This window comes from Abrus precatorius, unplaced genomic scaffold (assembly GCF_003935025.1).
Source record: "Abrus precatorius isolate BTA unplaced genomic scaffold, Abrus_2018 Scaffold11, whole genome shotgun sequence".
Classification (NCBI taxonomy): domain Eukaryota; kingdom Viridiplantae; phylum Streptophyta; class Magnoliopsida; order Fabales; family Fabaceae; genus Abrus; species Abrus precatorius.
This window is the reverse complement of record NW_020874303.1, coordinates 8,556,397-8,577,687: the sequence shown is the minus strand read 5'-3', so window position 1 is coordinate 8,577,687 and position 21,291 is coordinate 8,556,397. Positions and strand designations below refer to the sequence as shown.

The 21,291-nt window shown below is 28.9% G+C and overlaps 1 protein-coding gene across 1 annotated transcript; it reads left to right on the top strand.

Annotated features, from left to right (window-relative positions):
• Window positions 1-9,524: 9,524 nt before the first annotated feature.
• LOC113855199 (E3 ubiquitin-protein ligase RGLG4) lies at window positions 9,525-16,461 on the top strand. The gene is made up of 11 exons (XM_027486736.1): window positions 9,525-9,887; window positions 13,843-13,927; window positions 14,091-14,231; window positions 14,321-14,434; window positions 14,602-14,699; window positions 14,816-14,895; window positions 15,150-15,255; window positions 15,368-15,495; window positions 15,764-15,893; window positions 15,998-16,054; window positions 16,138-16,461. The coding sequence occupies exons 1-11, from the start codon at window positions 9,531-9,533 to the stop codon at window positions 16,222-16,224; spliced, it is 1,383 nt and encodes a 460-aa protein (XP_027342537.1). The 5' UTR covers window positions 9,525-9,530; the 3' UTR covers window positions 16,225-16,461.
• Window positions 16,462-21,291: the final 4,830 nt, after the last annotated feature.

Genomic DNA, 21,291 nt, shown 5'->3' with positions numbered 1-21,291 from the left:
CTTAACAATAAGAAGGTTTGTTATAAATTTTAATCAATATTTCATGTTTTATTATGCAATTATGCATTTTTTTAATTTAACTAACTATCCATTTTTTATCTACTGCAACTATCGTATTATTATACTGTAATTTTATTAACCATTATAAAACAAATTTCATCTATTTTTACTGACATTAAGCTAAATTTTACAAAAAATTACTGTTTTTTAATTGTTGTTACACTTAAAAATAAATATGCTAACAAATTTTTTAATTTAATGCTAAACTTTCAGATTATATATAACAACAGTTAATTAAATTCTAAATCTACTTTTTAACAAAAAAATAATTTAAATATTACAATTTTAATTATTTTTACATATAATTACGAAAAAAAATATATAAATACTCAATTAAATTATTAAAAAATATATGAAATTTCCATTTTATGCTAACTTCTAATACTGAAGAAAATGGACTTTCACTTATATATCCCACCGGCACTTGTAAATGTCAAAAGAGAACAAAATTGTTAATTTTTTTTACAAATAAAATAAAGGTAAAACTATACTTTTCATTCCTTAACTCTAGAGTAAAATTTATTTTAGTCCTCTAAATTTCATTTTTTTCCACGTTAGTCTTTTCTGTGACAACTGTTAGAGAACGTAATAGAAGCATCTATTGCGCAATCAGAATACAACAATATTCTTTGTGTAAAATTACTAACTAGCAAATATACTAGGTTGTTGTAGCAAATAATAAAACTTTGAAAATCAATATGAGTCTCAAATATCGTCCACAAAGATCTTATTTTCAATTACCACTTCACAAATTGACAATAAGTTAAACCACATAATTCATTTGAAAGATTTGTAACATGTAAAAAAATGAGAAATAAGAACAATAAAAGGTAATAAAATGCTGTAAAATACAATACGAATTTTATATTGAAAATGCTATGTGGAAAATAGTTAGGAATCACTTCACTAGATTTTCAATTTCAATGTAATCATATTCTACACTGTTAAGAATTTTAATTGATTGATAATCAATTTCACTTCTTTAACCAAAGGATAATTTCTTGCCTCATTGATCCTAATATTTAATTAAAATTTCTTAATTCCTGAGGTGAAATTCAATTAAATACTGCATTAAGTTCTAGAAATTATAGGATTACTAGATTATGATACTTATTCCTAAGATCTCAATAACCTAGGCATATGATTCAAATATGAAAAATAAACTTAATTTTCATTGATGAAGATTCCTCTAAGTTTAATTGAATGAAGGATTAGTTCACAATTGCATCAAGCACAAACTCACATACTCAATTTTATTAAAATCTCAAGGTCCAGATCCAAAATTACATCATAATATCAAATCTGGATCTATAGATTCCTAACAAAAAAGGTTTAGAACAACATTACAATGGAAGAAAGAAAAGCAAGAGAAGAAGAAGACAAGGAGCATAAGAACATCTTTCAAGACCCAATCTTTACCCTGATTTCTCTAACAATGAAGCTTGAAAATCGCTCCTAATCTCCTTCTTTGACTTCCCTTGGAAGTTAAAACAGTTACAAAAGTGAAAAATGACAAAATGAATCAAAAGTCCCCAAATTTGAACTCTTAACTTCTATTTATAATGTTTTTCCTTCCTTTTTCACTTTCACACTTTAATCTCTGAGAATTATAACATGAAAGGTCTTCTAGAAGCTTCTATAGCTGAGGTAATAACTCAAATCGTCCAAAATTGACATCTAAAAGTGATTTTCAAAATTATGTTATTTTGCGTGGACACTTTCAAGAGTAAGAGTGTCCACGCGCATGTGTTCTGTGCAGACAAACCTTGCGTGTAGCTACACTTAGTAGCTAGAGTGAACACGCGAATCTGTGTGTAGCTACTTTCAGTGATTAGAGTGTACACGTGCAAAGTGTCTGAGTAAATTAGCCTTGGGCGTGGCTACTCTTAGCAGTGAGAGTAAACACGCGCAAGACTCTTCAAGATTTCTGTTGCTGGAGTATTCATTTTCAACAGTTAGAGTTGCTACTCACTTGATCTTCATGAATTTTCTTTTTCAAAGTGTTAACTCTATGCACTCAAGGTTGAAAAGCTATCAAGGGTCATTAGCCTTTGTTATTGGAAAAAAGTAGAAATTTTGAAGTGGAATTGAACATCAAGGTTATAAGGTGTGTTTTTATTTTTGAAATATATTTTGTACATGTGTTGGGTATATTATTTTGTTTGTGTTTTGTGAGGTTATACGAGTTAGGACATTGTTGAACATTTGAAAGATTTCATCTTTTTGAAATTTAGGTTTTGATATTACCTTTTTCAGGTCATGGGAGATGAATAAATTCTGCGTAGAAGTTCACCATGGTAGGGAGTTTGAAAAGTCACAAAAGACTAAGTATATTGGAGGTCAGACAAGTATTTGGGAATGTGAAAAATATTTTTGGAGTTATTTTGAGTGTTTGGATGGGGTACGTGAATTAGGATATGATGTAGTTGATAGTATGTGGTACAAGATTAGTGGAAAAGGTTTTGATGTAGGATTGAAGGAACTAAAAGATGATAAAGGAGCTATGGAGATGACCACAGTGTCGAAGTGTTATGAAAAAAGTGTAGTTAGATGTAGTACATGCAATTTCACAAGCTAAGATATGTATGAATGTTCTATTACTTGAATATACCGTGAATATTGATGGGGTTCAAGTTGGTAAGATGGGTGGTAGAGAACAAGTAGTAGAAGAAAATTTTAAAATGAATAACATGATTAAAGTGGAACAAGAAGAGGTTCAAATGGAAAAAGAAGAGAGACACGTGGAAGAGAAAGAGGTTCATATGGAACAAGAAGATCAGGACCAACCAAAGAAAGTTAATGGTTGTGAATCAGAGAAAAAATCTTATGCAAAAAGGAAAAAAATTGAGTCAGAAAAAGGAAAAAAAAGTAGAGAAAATGTCTCTCAAAACATAAAAAATAAGTGACAATACAAGGAACAAAACAATAAGATCAAATGAGAATAAAACAAGCAAAAGAACAAAAATAAGTGAGAAGAAAACAAGCAAAACAACAAGAATAAGTGAGAAAAAAAAGGAAGGTAGTAACTTCATATGTTGAGTTTCATATTAATTTTAGTTCTGATGAAGACTTTAAAGTTGAATCTCAATTTGAGGTTGGTTCTACTTCTGCCAATCCAATGCCATTTGCTGCGAGTAATGAGGGTTTTGATGTTGATGAGGATTATAACACTGAGTGATTGGAGACTGATGTAGATTTTGATGAGGAGCAAGATAGAAATAACTTTAAATTGTCTAAGTTGCCATAAAAAATGACTGATTACAAATGGAAAATAGGTATAATATTTGCATCCAAAGAAGATTTTAAAGAGGCTATAAAGACATATGCTATTCACTCTAGTAGAAACTTAAAGATTCAAAAGAATGATAATGAAAGAGTGAGAGTGGTGTGTAAAGGTGAATGCAAATGGATGACATTTTGTGCCAAGTTAACAAGAGAAGACACTTAGCAATTGAGAAAGTTTATTGATGAACACACATGCAGCAGAGAGTATAAGAAGAAGATGTTAAGTTCAGTTTGGTTGAGTAAAATATTACAAGATGGTGTAAGAGAATATCCTAACATAAAGATTAATAACATTAAATAAAAAGTACAGAGAAAGTGGAATATTGGAGTAAGTAAGTCTATAGCACAGAGAGCAAGGAGAAAAACAATTGACTTTGTTGATAGGAGTTTTAAAAAGCAATATAAAAGGTTGTATGATTATTGTTATGAGATGTTAAGGTCAAACCTTGGTTAAACTATAAAGTTGACAATGGAACAATATGGTCATGCAATTGAGGAAGGTGAAGATGTCCCAAGACAACTTTTCTCCACTTTTTAGAGATTATATGATTGTTTTCAGGCTTGTAGGGAGAGTTTTTCAATGTGCAAACCAATCATAGGATTGAATGACTGTTTTCTGAAAGGATATTATGGTGGACAAATTTTGGTTGTTGTAGGTAGGGATCCTAATGAGCAAATGTTGCCATTAGCAGTTGTTGTTGAAGGTGAAAATAAGGACTCATGACAATGATTTTTACACCTATTTATTTCTGATTTAGGAGGTGTGAGAGTATGCAACACAGTGACCTTTATGTCTGACCAATAGAATATATTACTATTACATGTCATGATTCTTTTTACTTGATCCATTATATGCTGGTTAACTTATTGATATGACACTTAATGGTTCATATTTTAGGGATTATTGCTAGCCATTGAAGAGTTGTTGCCTGGAGTAGAACAAAGGTTCATTGTCATGCACTTGTATGATAATTTCAGAAAGATATATCCAGGTAAACAATTAAAAGAGCTTAAGTGGAAGGCAGTAAAAGCAACTTATCCATAAGAATGGGAAAGACATATGAAAGAAATGAGGAACATAAATGAAGAAGCATTCAAGCATCTTCTAAAAATTCCTCCAAGATATTGGAGTAAGTCAAGGTTTTCTTTCCAATTTAAGACTGATGTGGTAGTAAACAGTATGTCTGAAACCTTTAATAGTGTTATTCTAGAACCTAGAACAAAGCCCATTGTTACTATGATGAAAGACATAAGGATTTATTTAATGGAAATGTGGGCTACCAATAGAAAAAAAAAAGGCAACATTGTTAACAAGAGACATACTGCCAAATATACAAAAAAGGCTACAAAAATATCAAGCTGAATCAAGATAGTGGTTGCCAAGATATAACTTTTATGATATTTTAACTTTTTAATACAGTTCATTTTAGTCCTCTAAGATTTAAAGTAGGCTCATTTTAGTCCTCAAATTATTTAAAATAAATCATTTTAGTCTTTTAACTATTTTAGATTGATTCATTTTAGTCCCATACTCTAGCTTAAACTTTTTTTTCATTTTTGCAAGGTAGTTTGGACAATATATATTCGAGGTCTGACATATTAATTTAAAGGGAGATAAGTTTGTGGTGAATCTTGAACTAAAAGAATGTTCTTGCAGAATATGGATGCTTATTGGAATACCTTGCGGTCATTCAATTGCTTCCAATATACTATATTCCTATTTATTATAAGAAACAACATTATGCAAAATTTACAAGTCTATCATATATCTAGCAAATGGACCTAATTTGTGGGAATCTACTGACTACCCTGACATTCTACTCCCACCAATCAAGAAACAATCTGAGAGGCCAAAGAAGTCAAGAAATAAATATGCATCTGAGAAGGTTATTGAGATAAACAAATTGAGTAGGAAAAGAATGACTGTTAAATGCAACAAATATGGAGTAAGTGGTCATAACAAAGCTATTTGCAAAGCAACACAACCTGCTAGAACAAAGGCATTAGCAAGTCATACTTAAAGTTCAGGCACTTCTCAATTTCCAATTGATGGTCAAACAAGAAGGAAGATATATACTCGAAGATGTCAACATAATTAAATGTATTATGTAGAGACAATGTGTTTTTTTGCTTTTTACTTTACGTTTTGTGCAGTTTGGTTGGAAAGCATATTATGTGGGACTTGTTCTGTTCTTTTATTAATATCATAACAATATATGTTAATCAATTTTTATTCTTAGTCTCAGCGAAGATTTCTTATTCTAACATTCATATTTTAAGATAATACATGTGCTGAAAATATTATTCCATTAGAGATAGAAGAATCCATAAAAGGCAATAACACAATAGTAGGACCATGACTTAATCAAAGCACTCTTTCATAGTGCATTTACATAAATTACATCCTTAAACAAAAGTGGTTTTCTGCTAAACAATAACATTACTCCTAATACATTAATAACACACTAATACTTAAAATACAACTTAATTTATTTATTTTTGCTAATTTTGTGTAGTTCTAAAGATGTATAATTCTTCTCCTTTGCCTCAGTACAACAATTTCATTATCTTCAACTTTATCGTCTTCTCTCCACTTGAAAAACCCACAACACTCATCAAACTGAAAAATAATACAATAGATTAGCAACACAAATTAGTTGAACATATTTATGCACAAATATCAAATTCAGTTATTTAATCTTACAAAATTATCTCATAGTTTCTACATTCCCAAAAACTCATTCCAATATTTGTTGTTGTAGTTGTTATGTGATAAACACTCTTCACACTATAGTAAAAAAATGGATGACTAACCCCTGTTAGCAGACATCATCGTCAAAGATTGTGAGTCCATCATAGCTCTAACCTTTGTTTTGCTGTTTCCAAGATACGCAAAGCCCTAATTCATATGCCCTAACTTGTATGGAAGAAGAAGACACTTAATATAACATTCTTTAATCAATTTTCAGGTAGGATTAAATAAACGTCATTAGTGTCACATAGGATACTTTTGTTATGTTCTCTAACGGTTGTCAAAGACAGGACTAACGTGAGAAAAATACAAAATTTAAAGAACTAAATTGAACAAAAAAAAGATATAGGACAAAAGTGAATTTTATCCTAGAGTTACAAGACCAAAAGACTAATTTTGCCTAAAATAAAACTTATTTATTTCAAAATTTTATTTTATCTTTGGATTTCTCTCACAATAACACTACAAAATAAAAAAAATTGTTCAGACAAATTTCACAGAAACAATGCACAAAATTCTTTTGGCCGACATTAATGGAGAGAGTGAAGGAGGAGGGGAAGAAGAAGGGCCTTCGCGACGTCCGTTTTGAGAAGCCACATGTCAAGATCTAATGTAGTCTCGCCACATATGCCTCGATAGACCTGTCAATGCGTCAGAACCAATACTGCCTATGATTTGAACATGTATCCTGTTTTTTTCCTAACTGTTCATTTCATATTACTATTGTCACTATTAGGACGATATAACTCACTATATGACACGTGATAATTATCGCCTTTATTAAACTGATACTCATTAAATTATTTATTTATTTTTGTTCTTTTATTTTATTCGTCAAATTTTTATGTTCCACGTATCAACATCTAAACTAGTATCGATAGGTGAAGAACGATAGTATAATTTTTTGAATAATGCAAATTTTTTTTTTTTATGTTCTAGAAGTTTGAGTCGTTTAAATCTTAATTGTTGCTGCTTTTTTGAAAGAAAAAATTAAGTAAAACATGTGTTTTTAATTAGGAAAAATAAACGATGTACCAAAAAAATAAAGATGATAAGTTATTTTAAAACATAAAAGATCTTTACAGAAATATTAAAACTTTAATTTTTTATTAGTGAAAAATATCTAAGTAAAAATAAAATAATCTCTGTCATAAAAGTGTTTTTAATTTTATTTTTTCAATTGAATGAAACGTTTTCAAACCCTGAAAAGTTAAAATATATATTTTCATTTGTAATTTATTTTTTCATATATGAAAAAATAGCTTTTTCTTTTCTGTAATTTGTAGTTGTCTCTTGAGATTTCTTATTTCATATCTCTTGATATTTATATAAAATAGAGTGAGAAATAACTCATGAAGTGTTGATATTTTGAATAAGAGGATGGTTTAGCTACTTATATTTTCATAATGACCAAATTTATGTAATAAATTTCTTAACTTTTATATAGTTATTTTAATTATAACACATAAAAGATATTTTATCTAAAAATTGGATCATAGAAAGATTTGATGATTTTTTTTTTTTTTTGCATTGCAAAATATTTGTCACTTACATATAAACAAAAATTGTCAAATATTAAGATACTATGTGTTGATATAATTTTTTTTCTAATAAATAATACAATAGACTAATGTTTGTATATTTAATTAACATATATCAATATTTTTTTACAAATTATATATCATATTTTTTTTTTATATATTTAGCATCTAATATATAAAATATATGTGTTATATATATTCTTTGTCAAATGTGAAAATAACATGTATTAAACTAGTCTTTGTCTAATAAATAATCCAGTAGACTAATGTTAATGTTTGTATATTGATAACATGTATCAATATTTAAATCTAACCTATTGTTAATAAAATTCAAAATGTCTTTATTATTAATTCAATTTTTATAACAAAAAATTACATTAACGAATGATAATCCAACGTTAAATTGTTAATAAATACTATTTTTTTACTGTTGTTTTCAATTTTATTTTTATATAATAACAAAAATATCACATTACTTTTGTGTCACCGATTACTATATATCTAACATTTTGCAAATTTATGGAATATGTGAAAGGAAATATTTAAAAACCCATGAAAGTTTACACTTAAATCATAATTTTGAGTTTTTATTAGATACTATGGTTAACTAAGGTGAAAGGTACACAGGTTAAATAATTTATTATTTAATCTTTTTTTTTCTTCATGGCTGTATTAAAACTAATTTTATTATTAACTCTCTAATATATACTTACTCATATATACTCATACTAGTCCAAACCAATACGCAGAAGTAAACATAAAAAATTTATATTTATCTATATCATTCTTTTGTAATTTTTTTAATAAAAATTATGATGTTTTAATTTTTATTTTATTTCCTATTTTAAATTTGTTTTTTTAAAATAATAATAATATTTAATAAATAAAATAAAAATAAGATGAAAATGACAACAACAATAAAGAAAAAAAATATCATGTTGTGTGAATAGTTATCATAATTTGTATTTTCTGATTAAACTTATCCAGTTTTTTAGTTAAATATTTGTCATTAGTATAAAATTATAATTTTTTATTGTCTTTAATTAAACAGTTATTTTTATTCTCTATAAAATACCAAAAAATATGTAATTTTAGTTGTTGGTGAAAGAGTAGCAATACACTATTTTTATTAAATGTAAAAATAAAATTTATATAAAATATTTTAATATTCTAATGATAATACAAAAGAAGGACAAATTTTTTCTAGCATTATTCTCTTTAAAATTGAAAATTCATCTTAATAATATGCGTTGATCTTTGATAATTTTTAATGTATAAATTATTAAGATAAAAGTGTAATTTTTAATATTTATAGTACTGTTCCTAAAGTTGAGTTTGCAACGAATATAGGGCCTACTCATCCGTTTAGTTTTTTCCCATCTTCGTAGTCCAAACCAAGTTTTTCGAGTTTTATAGAACATTGATAGCATTATATTATATAAATTAACGATTCTCACCGCTATAATAATTTATAATCGAATGATACTATAATTTTCTTATTATCGATATATTAAAATTAAATTATTTTTTAAAACAACAGAAAATTAAATTGTTTTTTAAATAGAAGCATTATATACTTGAATTTGGTTTTATGCGTATCACCCTTTAACACGCAATGTGATTAGAGATGAAGGTGGAACGTCACTTGTTTTGCCATCTGGATTAAGCCAAAAATAGGAATCCATTTGCCCAAAGCTCACAAGCAAAATAAAAGCTCTAAGAATCCGATTCCAAGTTTATTTTTCTTTATTCTCCTCTTTCAAATTTGTTCCCTTTTTCTATGAACCTTCTTCGCCGTTTCCTTTATACACTAAATATTTTAATTTATTGCATCTATAAAATCACATACACATATATCTCTTTCAATTTTGTAGAACCTTGTTTAAGATGCCATGGGCAACCTCTTCAGCAAAAATAAAAAGCATGGCACTCAAAATGATAAAAGAAGAGATAGAGGAATCTACACTGCCATAACTACCACCAGGGGTTTATCATCATCTCATTTCTCAACACAGGTACCTTTGCCACCGCCGCTGCCACCATTGTCATCGGCACCACCTTCAGTATCGTATCCAAGTCTAGTATCTCTACCTCCTCCACCTCCGCCGCCACCACCTAAAACAAAATCCATATCCAAGAAATCAAGTTTTGGGAGAGCTAAGTCTGGTCGGAGCTCATCAAACATGAACAAAAGGCAATCTGCCAACAAGTATGCTTTCATTCCTGACCATTTCTCAACCCTTGAACAGGTATGCATGTTTCTTTCATCATAGAAGATTAAGTGTGCGTTTTTATTTATATTTGAGCAATTCTTTGTCTCACTTTCTAATGAAATTTTATGCATAAGAGGATTTTGTCATATATTTTTAATTATAATCAATAGTTTAAAATGAATTTTATTAAAATCAATTATACTGAATTGTAAAATAAATGGATGCTAAGATGAGGGAAGTCAACTCCAAGTCCTTCAAAATTATATTTTCTTTCAAAAATTTTATTATCAAATTAATTTATTAACTTAAAAAAATTTCTCAAAACTTTCAATATTAAATTCACTTTTAAAGATTTTAAAGGTCATCGTGCTTATTTATGAAAATAATTAAAATGGAAAAAAAAATATTTGAGTGATTAATTAGCAAACAAAATGTTGTATATTAATTTAACGATAATTATTTTTTTAAGAAAATAATATAATAACATTTCATACTTTTTTAAGATAGTAATTTGATATTTAAATATTTTGAAAGATTGATGCTGCGCAAAACTTTAGAAAGCGATTTTTTGGTTGAGACTACTGAGAACTAAAATTAATATTATGATATTGTATAATAACTATGATAATTAATATTATTATTGTTATTTTTTTATATGTATTTTACAAATCGACTAAAGGACAAAGGACAGTAATATATTGCTCCCAAAACATTTTCCTGAAGAATAAGTATGAGTTTCCCTGTTTTGAACCTTCTAGCTGATGCTTCTTTTGTCGGTTCTTTCTTTTTTTCCATTTTTCATCTTTTAGAGTGTAAGAACAATGTTAATTAGAAAAGAAAATTTGGGTCAAAATTTGCACAATAGATTTTAAATACTTTCCTTTTTTAGAAAGATAGGGGTAACTTTGGTTTTTGAACGTGGCTTGTAATATACAATTATAAATTTCTGTTTCCAATTTATAAAGCCAAGTACGGAGCTGAAGCCAGAAACTAGCATGGAAATGCTGTTGCAGGGTTAATTATTTTGACAATAATCACTCGAATGTGAAAGACATTGTTGCAATTATTTAGAAGAACAAAACTTAAGTACAAATATTTAACTCTTATTACTATTCATTATTTATTAATCAAATTTATAATTTTACTGTAATAATTTAGTATAATATTAAATATAAATATTTTACCTAATAAAATCTAATTTTAATCCATTAAAACATTAATTTTAAAAATTATTAATGATGCAAGCAACAAAAGGTTGAGCAATTTTAACGTGTAGTTGCAGCTTTTCCCATAGGTCACTGGTCATTTTCATTTTTCTATTAGAGTCTCACTGGTAATTCTCCATTCAAATGCGTCCTTGGAATTTGTTTTTTGATAAGTTTCCAAGTCTAGCCCCATGCGTAACGACAGCAACTCATGCATGGTTGATAAGTATAATTTATATTTATTTCTTTAAACATCTAATATATATGAAAAGAAAACTAAATAAACGATTCTTACGTATGATCACTACTTGTATACCTCATTTAATTAGATACGTGGAAGGTTTTAACTCCTTTTCTTTCCCCCTTCGTCTCTCTCCATTAATTTAATCTTTTCACGATTATGCTAGCTAAAAACCTAAATAATTAGTCAATTGAATTAAAATTTAAAGTTGATATAATAATTAGAGTAGTAAATTTTTAATGTTATTCTTGTTTATAAATATTTTATTGTATAAAAATAAGATTATCGGTTTTGTTAAATTCTTTCAAGATATAAATAAATTATTATATTTTGAAGTAATGAATTTTGTGATATCTTTTTATTATTATACACACATTTCTTTTTAATGTAACTAAAGTCTACGAGAGTACATTGACAAAAGTGATATCGATAATTTTTTTTATTTTTATTTTTATTTTTGTTTTTTGAGTGAAACTTAAAATTTCTCAAATGTGAAGTGCCAACTACTCATTAACGAAAGTAAAATTTTAACCGTAATTTTAACTGTAATTTAACCGTAGACCATGTGGTCAACCTCCATTATACTTCTGGCAACACGGTACACTGTGTGCAAGTCAACTCGTCAACTTTGCCATAACTGAGACTTTGCTTCGTCTCTTTGGCATAAGTATTTCTTTTTAAACCACCATGTGGGGCTAAGCCCTTTGATTTGTCAGAAAAAAATATAAAAAGAAAGAAGATAACTATACATTTTTTATATAATTTTATACTAATTATTTTTTAAAAATTTGTTTATCATATAACTCATTATATAATATATATTGGCTGTCTTCTCTGTCTACCGTCATTCTACTCTTTATCATCATTAGTATAAAATATAAACAATTTCAAAATCTTATTTTCTAAAGTTAGTGATGCAAAGGTACTTTGATAAAGCATGCTAAGGTTTGGAGCAACGATTCTATCACACTCCATTACAAGGTGTGAGATGAATGTACAGAAATAAAGAAAGGAAAAAAGTATTATGGATCATAAGATAAAGAAAAAACAGAGAGAAATAAAATATGATTATAAATAAAATGCAACTGAAAAAAATTCAGGAAATTAGAATCATATGACAAATAAGAGATAATAATAGTTAGTAAGGTAAATAAATTGAATTAAGTATTTAAAGTTTAAATTTAATGTAAAAATATGTAATGAAATTATTTATTTAAATCATCTAAATATAACGTTGAGTTTGACTTGATTAAAATTTTTGAAATTTGAACTTAACTCGTTATTTTGTTTGTGCTTTATTTATTTCTTATTTGATAAACTTTAATTAAAATTTTATTTATTAAATTTATATTTAATTCATGTTTTTATGCTAAAAGGTAAAATAAAAATATATTTAGATGAAGGTGCTTTAAGATTGGAAATAAAATCTTTGATTTTGTAAATGATAGATATTTTTTGAAAAATTAATAGTCCTTTATTTAAAATATAACTGTTGCATTTGAAATTATCTAAGTGTGTGCAAAATATTCATCAACCATTTATGTTAATTTTATATAAAATTTAAACTTGACTTATTTAAATAATCTAATATAATTTTAAACTTGAGCTTGTTTATTTAGCTTAAAAAAGCTTGAACGGGAATTTAAGAAATCAAAATCAAGCTCAAATAATTTGTAAATTATTTAACTCATTTACATCCATACTAAAATAATATGGAAAGGGGGTAATGAAGAGAATAAGAGAAAAAAATAGAAAAGGAAAGAAAAAAAATACTCAAATTTTCTTTAAAACTGTTATTGATACACAAGACATCTCTTGATACATATTTTAATCAACACAACTCCTTAAAACTTTAAAATATTAAATGTAAAATACAAGCATAAATAATTATTATAAATATTTAAAATATTTTATGAGTAATTACTGAATAATCAAGTATATCAATTTCTCTGTTTTCAACAAGTGGAACAAAATGTTTAAAGAAATTATACAAAAACAATTAATTTCAAGGTTTTTAATTCCACTTTGCTGTCACTCTCTTCCATCGTAGAGGCCTTCACCTAATGTCTCAAAAGTCAAAACCACTTCAGCAGAGGCAGAAACAGAGAGGGTGACTAAGACCTGTTGCTTCCGTTGAATTGAAACTTGTTGAGCAAACCCTGCGTTCATATATTGGCTAGCAATAAAGTAATTTATCTCAATATATAAAGACTATTTTCAGAAAATGCATAATGGTTTGTTAGGCTTCAAATCCGAAGAAGAAAATATTGGATTCCTCCTAATATTCCTACTTAAACCATAGTTTGAAGTTTTTAAATACTTAAAAGTTCACTTAAGTGAAAGGAAAATAAAGGGTTGCCACATAAAATGTTTGTTCTTCCAAAATTTCTTATAGTGAAACTAATTCTTCAAATCATGGGTAGATATGAACTTTTTTATCTCACCAGGCAGATAAAAGTAGTTATCATCCAATAATGAATTGTAAACTACCATATTATTGGCAATGTGTTTAATGCAATTTTTGCTGTCCTTTGATCTTACAAAGGTTACAACGGCCTTGAGGAAAGAAGGATTGGAGTCATCAAATCTCATCCTTGGAGTTGATTTCACAAAGAGCAATGAATGGACTGGTATGTGGTAGTACATGAACTCAATTTATGAAGCTGTGATTGAGAATTAAAGTTGGCCAAAGATGGTTTCTAGTTTGACAATAAAATACTAAAAGTGGGTTTTGGTCATAATTTCTCTAACTGTTCCGTCTATGAAACCAATTCATCAATGTTTTCATTGAAGGCAGAATCTCATTTAATAAGAAAAGCCTTCATGCTATTGGAGATACACCTAACCCCTATGAGAAGGCCATCTCCATTATTGGCAAGACTATGGCTCCCTTTGATGATGATAACTTGATTCCATGCTTTGGCTTTGGTGATGGTAAGGCCTAATCCTTAAAGCAAAACATATGTATATAATGGTAAATAATTTCCAATTTAACATCTAACTTAACTTTTATCATTATACAGCTACAACCCATGATCAAGAAGTGTTCAGCTTTCACAGTGATCATTCACCTTGTCATGGCTTTGAAGAAGTTTTGGCTTGCTACCAAAAAATTGTTCCAAACTTGAAACTTTCAGGTCACTGTCAATGTTGCGTGCAGTATTTTAGTTATTGCAATTAGTTAATTACTTAATTCAAATGCTGTAATTTCTAGAGGAATGTTTTGTTGTTGAAAACATCCATGTGTGCCTAGGCTTTTCGCTTAAGATTCATGGCTGAAGGAAAATTTTCATTTTGTTTGAAGGGCCAACTTCTTATGCTCCTGTGATTGAGGCTGCAATAGACATAGTTGAGAAAAATCGTGGCCAATTCCATGTGTTAGTTATCATTGCAGATGGTCAGGTATAAAGTGTTACCTCTACTTGTGCTGTGTATGCATGTTTCTCAAATCTTATTCCTATAAAATTTTTTATGAATGTTTCTCAAATCTTAATGGCACAAATTTGTTTGATTTTAAGGTTACAAGAAGTGTCAACACTGAAGACGGAGAACTTAGTCCTCAAGAAGAGAAGACAATCAAAGCAATCGTTGATGCAAGGTAAATATGGCCAAGTGATAATTATATAACAACCCTCTAGCTTTTTAGCTTGTTCAGATTTAAGTGAAAACCCTCCATGCCAAACGAGAAAAAGAAAAGGGAATTATTTGAAAGACATTGAACTTGGACTTAGCTACAATAGAAGTATCATTGTCTTATTTCCAATGTTTCTATCTTTCTGTTTTTATATTATATTTTGAAGAAATTGCTTAATAACATTTATATCTATTTTATTTCTTAATTTCTGATACCAGTGCATATCCACTTGCGATAGTTCTGGTTGGAGTTGGTGATGGACCTTGGGAAGACATGAGAAAGTTTGATGACAAGATACCCGCAAGTGATTATGACAATTTTCAGGTATAGAAATAGTACTAGAAAGTTGAGTGGCATAACATATTTGTTTTATCAGCCAATGACTTTGTCATATTCTCATATTGCATCATATATACATATTTCTCCTTTTGTGCAGTTTGTTAATTTCACGGATATTATGTCTAAAAACACAAGCTCCTCTGAGAAAGAAGCAGCTTTTGCTCTGGCTGCTCTCATGGAGATCCCCTTCCAATATAAAGCAACCGTAGAATTTGGATTACTTGGGTATTCTCTTTATATATTAGCATAAGTTTTATTTACTAAGTGAAAATTGAAGAGTATTATAGTAGCATAAGTAAACATAATTATCATAACATACTTATGACTGACAGTTTTATTTGAAACAATGTAATTGTATTTCAATTGATTTGATAGAATTTGCTTGTCTATGATATGTTTAACTTAATTTGAAGAAATAATAATTTTACAAAAACAATAACTTACCAAACCTTGAGTTACTTATTTTATTTTGTTATTTGTCTTTGGACAACAGACGCGTAACAGGAAGAGCGAAGAGAATAGTTCCAAAACCTCCTCCAGTTCCTTATTCTCGGCCTGCAGCCCCTCCAGCTCGTGTACCAAGCAACACAACAGCATCCCCTGCAGATGAACAAAACCAAGCAGTATGTGCAATTGAAACCTAAAGTGCTTCACTATATTCTTTGCTTTTTCTATCAACTATGAAGTTACTTGATCATTTATTTGGGGTACCAATGGAATTATGTAGGTCTGCCCAATTTGTTTGACCAATCCAAGAGATTTAGCCTTTGGATGTGGGCACATGGTGAGTTAGCATCATTCAATTGATGGTTTAATTTCGCTTATTGTTGTTAGTTTGATTATTTTAAACAATGTTTTGGAATGCAGACTTGCAGAGACTGTGGATACAGGGTAACTAATTGTCCCATATGCAGAGAGAGGATCAGTAGTCGTCTCAGGGTGTACAGTGGGTGATTGTAAAATGAAAACTATACATGTTTGTATAAGACACCTTTTTTCTGTAGGGTTGATGTGGTGTGCCTATGAATCTAAATATGGACAAGGATTAGTTGTGAGAAAAAAATAGCTTGTCCCTGTTCGGGATGTTTTAGGTGTTGAAAAGTAGATATGAATTATCCAAGTTTCTATGTATTTGTTTCATGTCGTTGATGTGTTTGAAGTTGTATATTACTGTGCTTCAATTCGATCAATAACTGCCATGTCTACATTTTCTCCATGTAATCATGTACATTATAATTAAGTGATTTGCTTATAAGATGTTAAATTGAACGAGAATCACAATTCTTATTCAATTTTGATTTTACATAAATTTTTACCCCTAAAATAATAAAAATCTGCAATTACAGAAAAATACATAAATTAAATATAACTTGAATTTCTAAAAGTATGATTTTTTCGTCTTTTTTTAAAAATTTTATTTGTTTCTAACTCTTTATATAATTTATGTTCTATTGAGAGACAAACCAAATAAAATTCTATAGAAAAAAAAAAGAGACTCATGTTTATAGGAATCAAAACTAAAATTAAAACAAAAAAAAAATGAAAATTAAATAAGTTAAGTTATAAATATAGAAACATTAATGGCATCATCAAGTCAAATATGTAATTATGAAAACTATATCTTACTTAATATTAGTTGATAATCAATACTAATTCATAATCTTAGTTAGTCAAGATCCTATACACTTAAATTCCGAACAAGTTATTTCAAAATTAGGATTTAATGAGATTTCAGCAATAAGATATTTGAATTCAGTATGTTTTAGGCTTAGTGATTGCAAAATTCCCTCCAGTTAAAATTAAGTTAATATTCAACTTTATTTTAATGTAGGTTAATTTATTAAATTTTATTTAAAATAATGTCTAAAAATTATAAAATAAGTCATTATTTTTATTCAAGTTATCAATTTTTTATGATTTTAAAAAAATATTATAAATTAAATTAATTCACGCCTTTTAATTTTATAGGGCTATTTGAAATGAAAAATGCTTTTGAATGAGCCAATAAAATATAAAATCTAAAAGTTAGACAAAAGATGTTAGGCATTCCAATACTCATTGGACATTCCAATATTTATTCACATAATCTAAATAACGTGCATGTTTCAATCACTACCGGTGCTCTTTTAAGCTTTTCAATGTACATTCTAACATTTCAACGCCTAACATTATTCAAAAGTATATAAATAGATGTCATGAGATATTTTTTAGATATATAGCATAATAGTAAGATATAAATAGTTTTATTTTAATATTCCTCTCATCCTTAGAGGTATGGGAGACTTTTTTGTGTTTTCTCAAACTTTTTATAGAATTTTCTTTTATTATATTTATTGTTGTTGTGTTATTGTTTGTTTATTATAAATTGTTGTGGAATGAATGTTAAGTTAAACTTTGTGTAATTTTTTTGCAGTTAATTTGATTTAAATTTTCTAACACTTTGCAAATGAATGTTCCTATTCTTAATGCTTCAACTCATTTAGGTCACTTGTATGACTGTATCATTACTCACAATAAATATATTAGCTTAATGTTTAGATTTGGAATAAGTCTTCCCTACTTTTTGCATTGCCTAGACATTAAAATAGAGATGTAGTGTAATTGTTAACATTTTTTGTTACACATATTCTTAGTTAAAACATAATGTTTTTCTAACTAAGAATTAGGATAGAATGTCATGACAACAAACTTTACTACATTAGTGTTTTGGATCATGCAAAGATGACTATTAAACTAAATTGAATTTGTTGTTTCTATTTTGGTTTGTCATGAAAAATTGTATAACTTCACTTATGTTCCTAATGCTTCTTTTAGATGAATTGAGAGTGTAGTTCAAAATGTACATGTTGGCCTTACACTCAGACTTTAAGTGAGTTTTAATATTTTTGTAGTTGTTAAGACATAAGGGTTAGGTGTTTGGTGGGCAAGTATACCCATTGAGAAGTAATAAAAGGTTCTTAAATTAAGTTTCTGAATTATCGTCCCACAAGGATTATTTTTCAATTATTAAATATAGGATTATTAGTAAAGTACAACACTTCTGATAGAAGATTTTGTCTGAAATATAGAGATCTCCTAAATATTACAAGAAACGCCTATTGAGAAAAAGATAACTGAAGAAAAGGGATAAAGATGGAGATTTAAGCTCCGAGAAACTTACTTAGTTTCGAATGAAGTAGATGCTGAAGAAATTCAGAGTTCGGAAAAGCTTTTCTTGAGAGAGAATAGAGAGAAAACAAAGAAAAACAAAGAGAGAAGGCTGTCTGGTGAGAAATGAAGGTTTTGAGAGTTGGAATTCCTTAAATACCCCTCTAAGCTCACACATTCTCACTTGAGCGAACAAATTCTCGCTTGGACGAGCTCTAACCCCGCCTAGACGAGACTTCCTCACCTAAGCGAGACAACTAAATAGTGAAACTACTCCTATCAGATTAATTATACTTTAAATCAAACACCGACATAATATCAATCTAAACTTTTTCATTAACATACATTCCACAGATTATCATATCACATCACCATTACATCGAATATTTATAATTTCTACACCACTTCATTCATTTCATACATAGCAATATGTTATAATAAGTGCATTACAACCATATTAATTAATGCATTATAACACATGCATTATAATTACACCTGTCAATGTATTACAATATCTATATTATAATTACACTGATTAATCCATCATGATTCACCTATTATAAACACACATTTCACACATTCACATTCATTGCCTTTGGGATCCCTTGAGGTCTTATACGTATAGATAGCTGCTGGTTAGCTGTAACAACACAAATATAATGTGTGTTCTCCCAGCCCTTTTAGCAAAGGTATAGTTAGGAGTCTCGTTAGGAGATGAGTGTGTGGCCTGTGAATGCTTTCCTTTCAGCAAATCATTATGCACTCTCTTACAATTAGCATTCACCACCCTTATTTCTCCAAGATTTTCCAAATCTTCTCCGAACTCTATACCCCCCAGTGTATCTCTGTAACTATCTATACAGGGTCTCAACATTTCTCATGACCCTTTCTTTCTCAATATTTCATATACATTCAATTTCTTAGTCTTTCTCATTGCAATTCATTTATCAACACTTCATCATTTCATATAACACATATCTCATCATCATTTCAGCATTTCATATTTCTCATAATTCATGAACATTTCCTTTTTTTTTTTTTACTTTGATTACACAAATAACTTTAATTTAACATGCTCACTTATTCATGTCACCCCTTTTTATTCTTGAATTCTTACTAATAAAACATTATTAGTAAAAAAAATCAAATACCTTCCATGAGAACACAATTTCACCAACTTTCACATTCATTAGTTATCAAACACGAATTCATATTCATTACAATACAAAATTTCAATATTGATCATCAATCCACCTATTTCACATGAATAAAAAAATGTGTCGAAAGTCGATCACCCTCGGGCTCAAACCAGTCGTGCATTTTAACACAGATTAAGCTAAATCACGGAGGAAAATTTGTCAGAGATTACGCTCTCTTAGTCTTTTATAAAATTGTCTATCCTGGGGTTCAACACTTTTTTATCATCTATTATTCAAAATCATAACTTGGCAATAATTATAGGAACATGTTAACATCAAAGTCATAAACATTCTTAAAAAAACTTGTTTTACTTCTAATTTCTGTTACAAAATCCTAGCTAGTGTGCTAAAAAATAAATCATCATGCTTTTATGTTCCAAGGATCCCAGTTAATAAAGGCTTTACTATTTAGCACAAAAGTATTAAAGTTTCTAAGCCAAGACATAAAATAAGAGTTAGAGTTCGAGATCTACTCCCCTTACCTGAAAATGAGAGTCTACTATTAAATTCTTCTAGAGATCTAGAGGAAAGGTAAAACTCGTCCAAAATAAAAAGTTTTGTCCATAATGTAAAGATCTTCCTAAATATTATAACGTAAACAGCTATTGAGAAAGAGAAAATCGAAGAAAATAGATAAAACTAAAAATTTGAGCTTCAGGAAACTTACTTTGTTCTAAGTGGTATACACGTTTGAGCTCAGATTTAGAAGAGATTCAAAGTTTGGAAGAGTTTTCCCTTGAGAGGGAAAAGAAAGAGAACAGAAAAGACGAGGAAAGAAGGTTGTTTGGTGAGAAATGAATGTTTTTCAGGACTGGAGTTCCTTAAATACCCTTCCAAACTCGCACGATCTCACTTGAGTGACCAGATTCTAGCTTAGGCGAGCTCTAACCTCGCCTGAGCGAGACAACCAGATAGTGAGATTACTCATTTTTCTGCTATGCTCATTGAGCAAGGACACTCTCACTTGAGCAAGATACGATCTCACTTGAGTAAGCTCTATCTTTCTTGAGCAAAATTGAATTTAGAGACCTCCCTGTTTTCCTATGACTCCTTGCCTGGGTGAGCTCCATGTCGCTTGAACGAGCCACTTCTCGCTTGAGCAAGATTTTCTCTTACCTGAGCGAGAGGACAGTTAGGTCAACCTTACCCTTTCTCACTTGAGCGAGAAAGCTCTAGAGCGCCATCCTTGAGAAAACTCCATCTCGTTTGAGCGAGAAATCTCTGCACCAGAATTCCTATTTTTTTCTACACAAGGGCAACAAAATTGAGGGTGTTACACTTCTTCCACCCTTTTAGAAATTTCATCCCCAAAATTCTCTTACCAATACTTATGTTCCTAAAATTTCTTAAAGCCTCAAAGATTTAATAGACCTGATACTCAATCAAACTCTTTGTGAACTACCGATTTCCAGTTTGTTTATGAAACTCCTTCCAACATTGCACATTTTCTTTCTCTTCCATATGAAGCATACATTTTCTATCTTTAAACTAGATGAGTTAAATAACATTGCAGTAAACTCCACATTCTTATGTTTTGCCTTATATCACATCATATTATACACATCATCCTTTTTTTATATCTATTAATTGCATTGAAAGGTTGTTGCTCACTCTCGAAAATTCCAAGGGAAGATACATCACACTTCCAGTGCTAGGTTCAAATTCCTGAACTTTT

Coding starts and splice junctions, on each gene's coding strand:
- LOC113855199 (XM_027486736.1), top strand. CDS start 9,531: ATGGGCAACCTCTTCAGCAAAAATAAAAAGCATGGCACTCAAAATGAT. Junction 15,256..15,367: donor GTGATTATGACAATTTTCAG/GTATAGAAATAG, acceptor CCTTTTGTGCAG/TTTGTTAATTTCACGGATAT. Junction 16,055..16,137: donor CCTTTGGATGTGGGCACATG/GTGAGTTAGCAT, acceptor TTTGGAATGCAG/ACTTGCAGAGACTGTGGATA.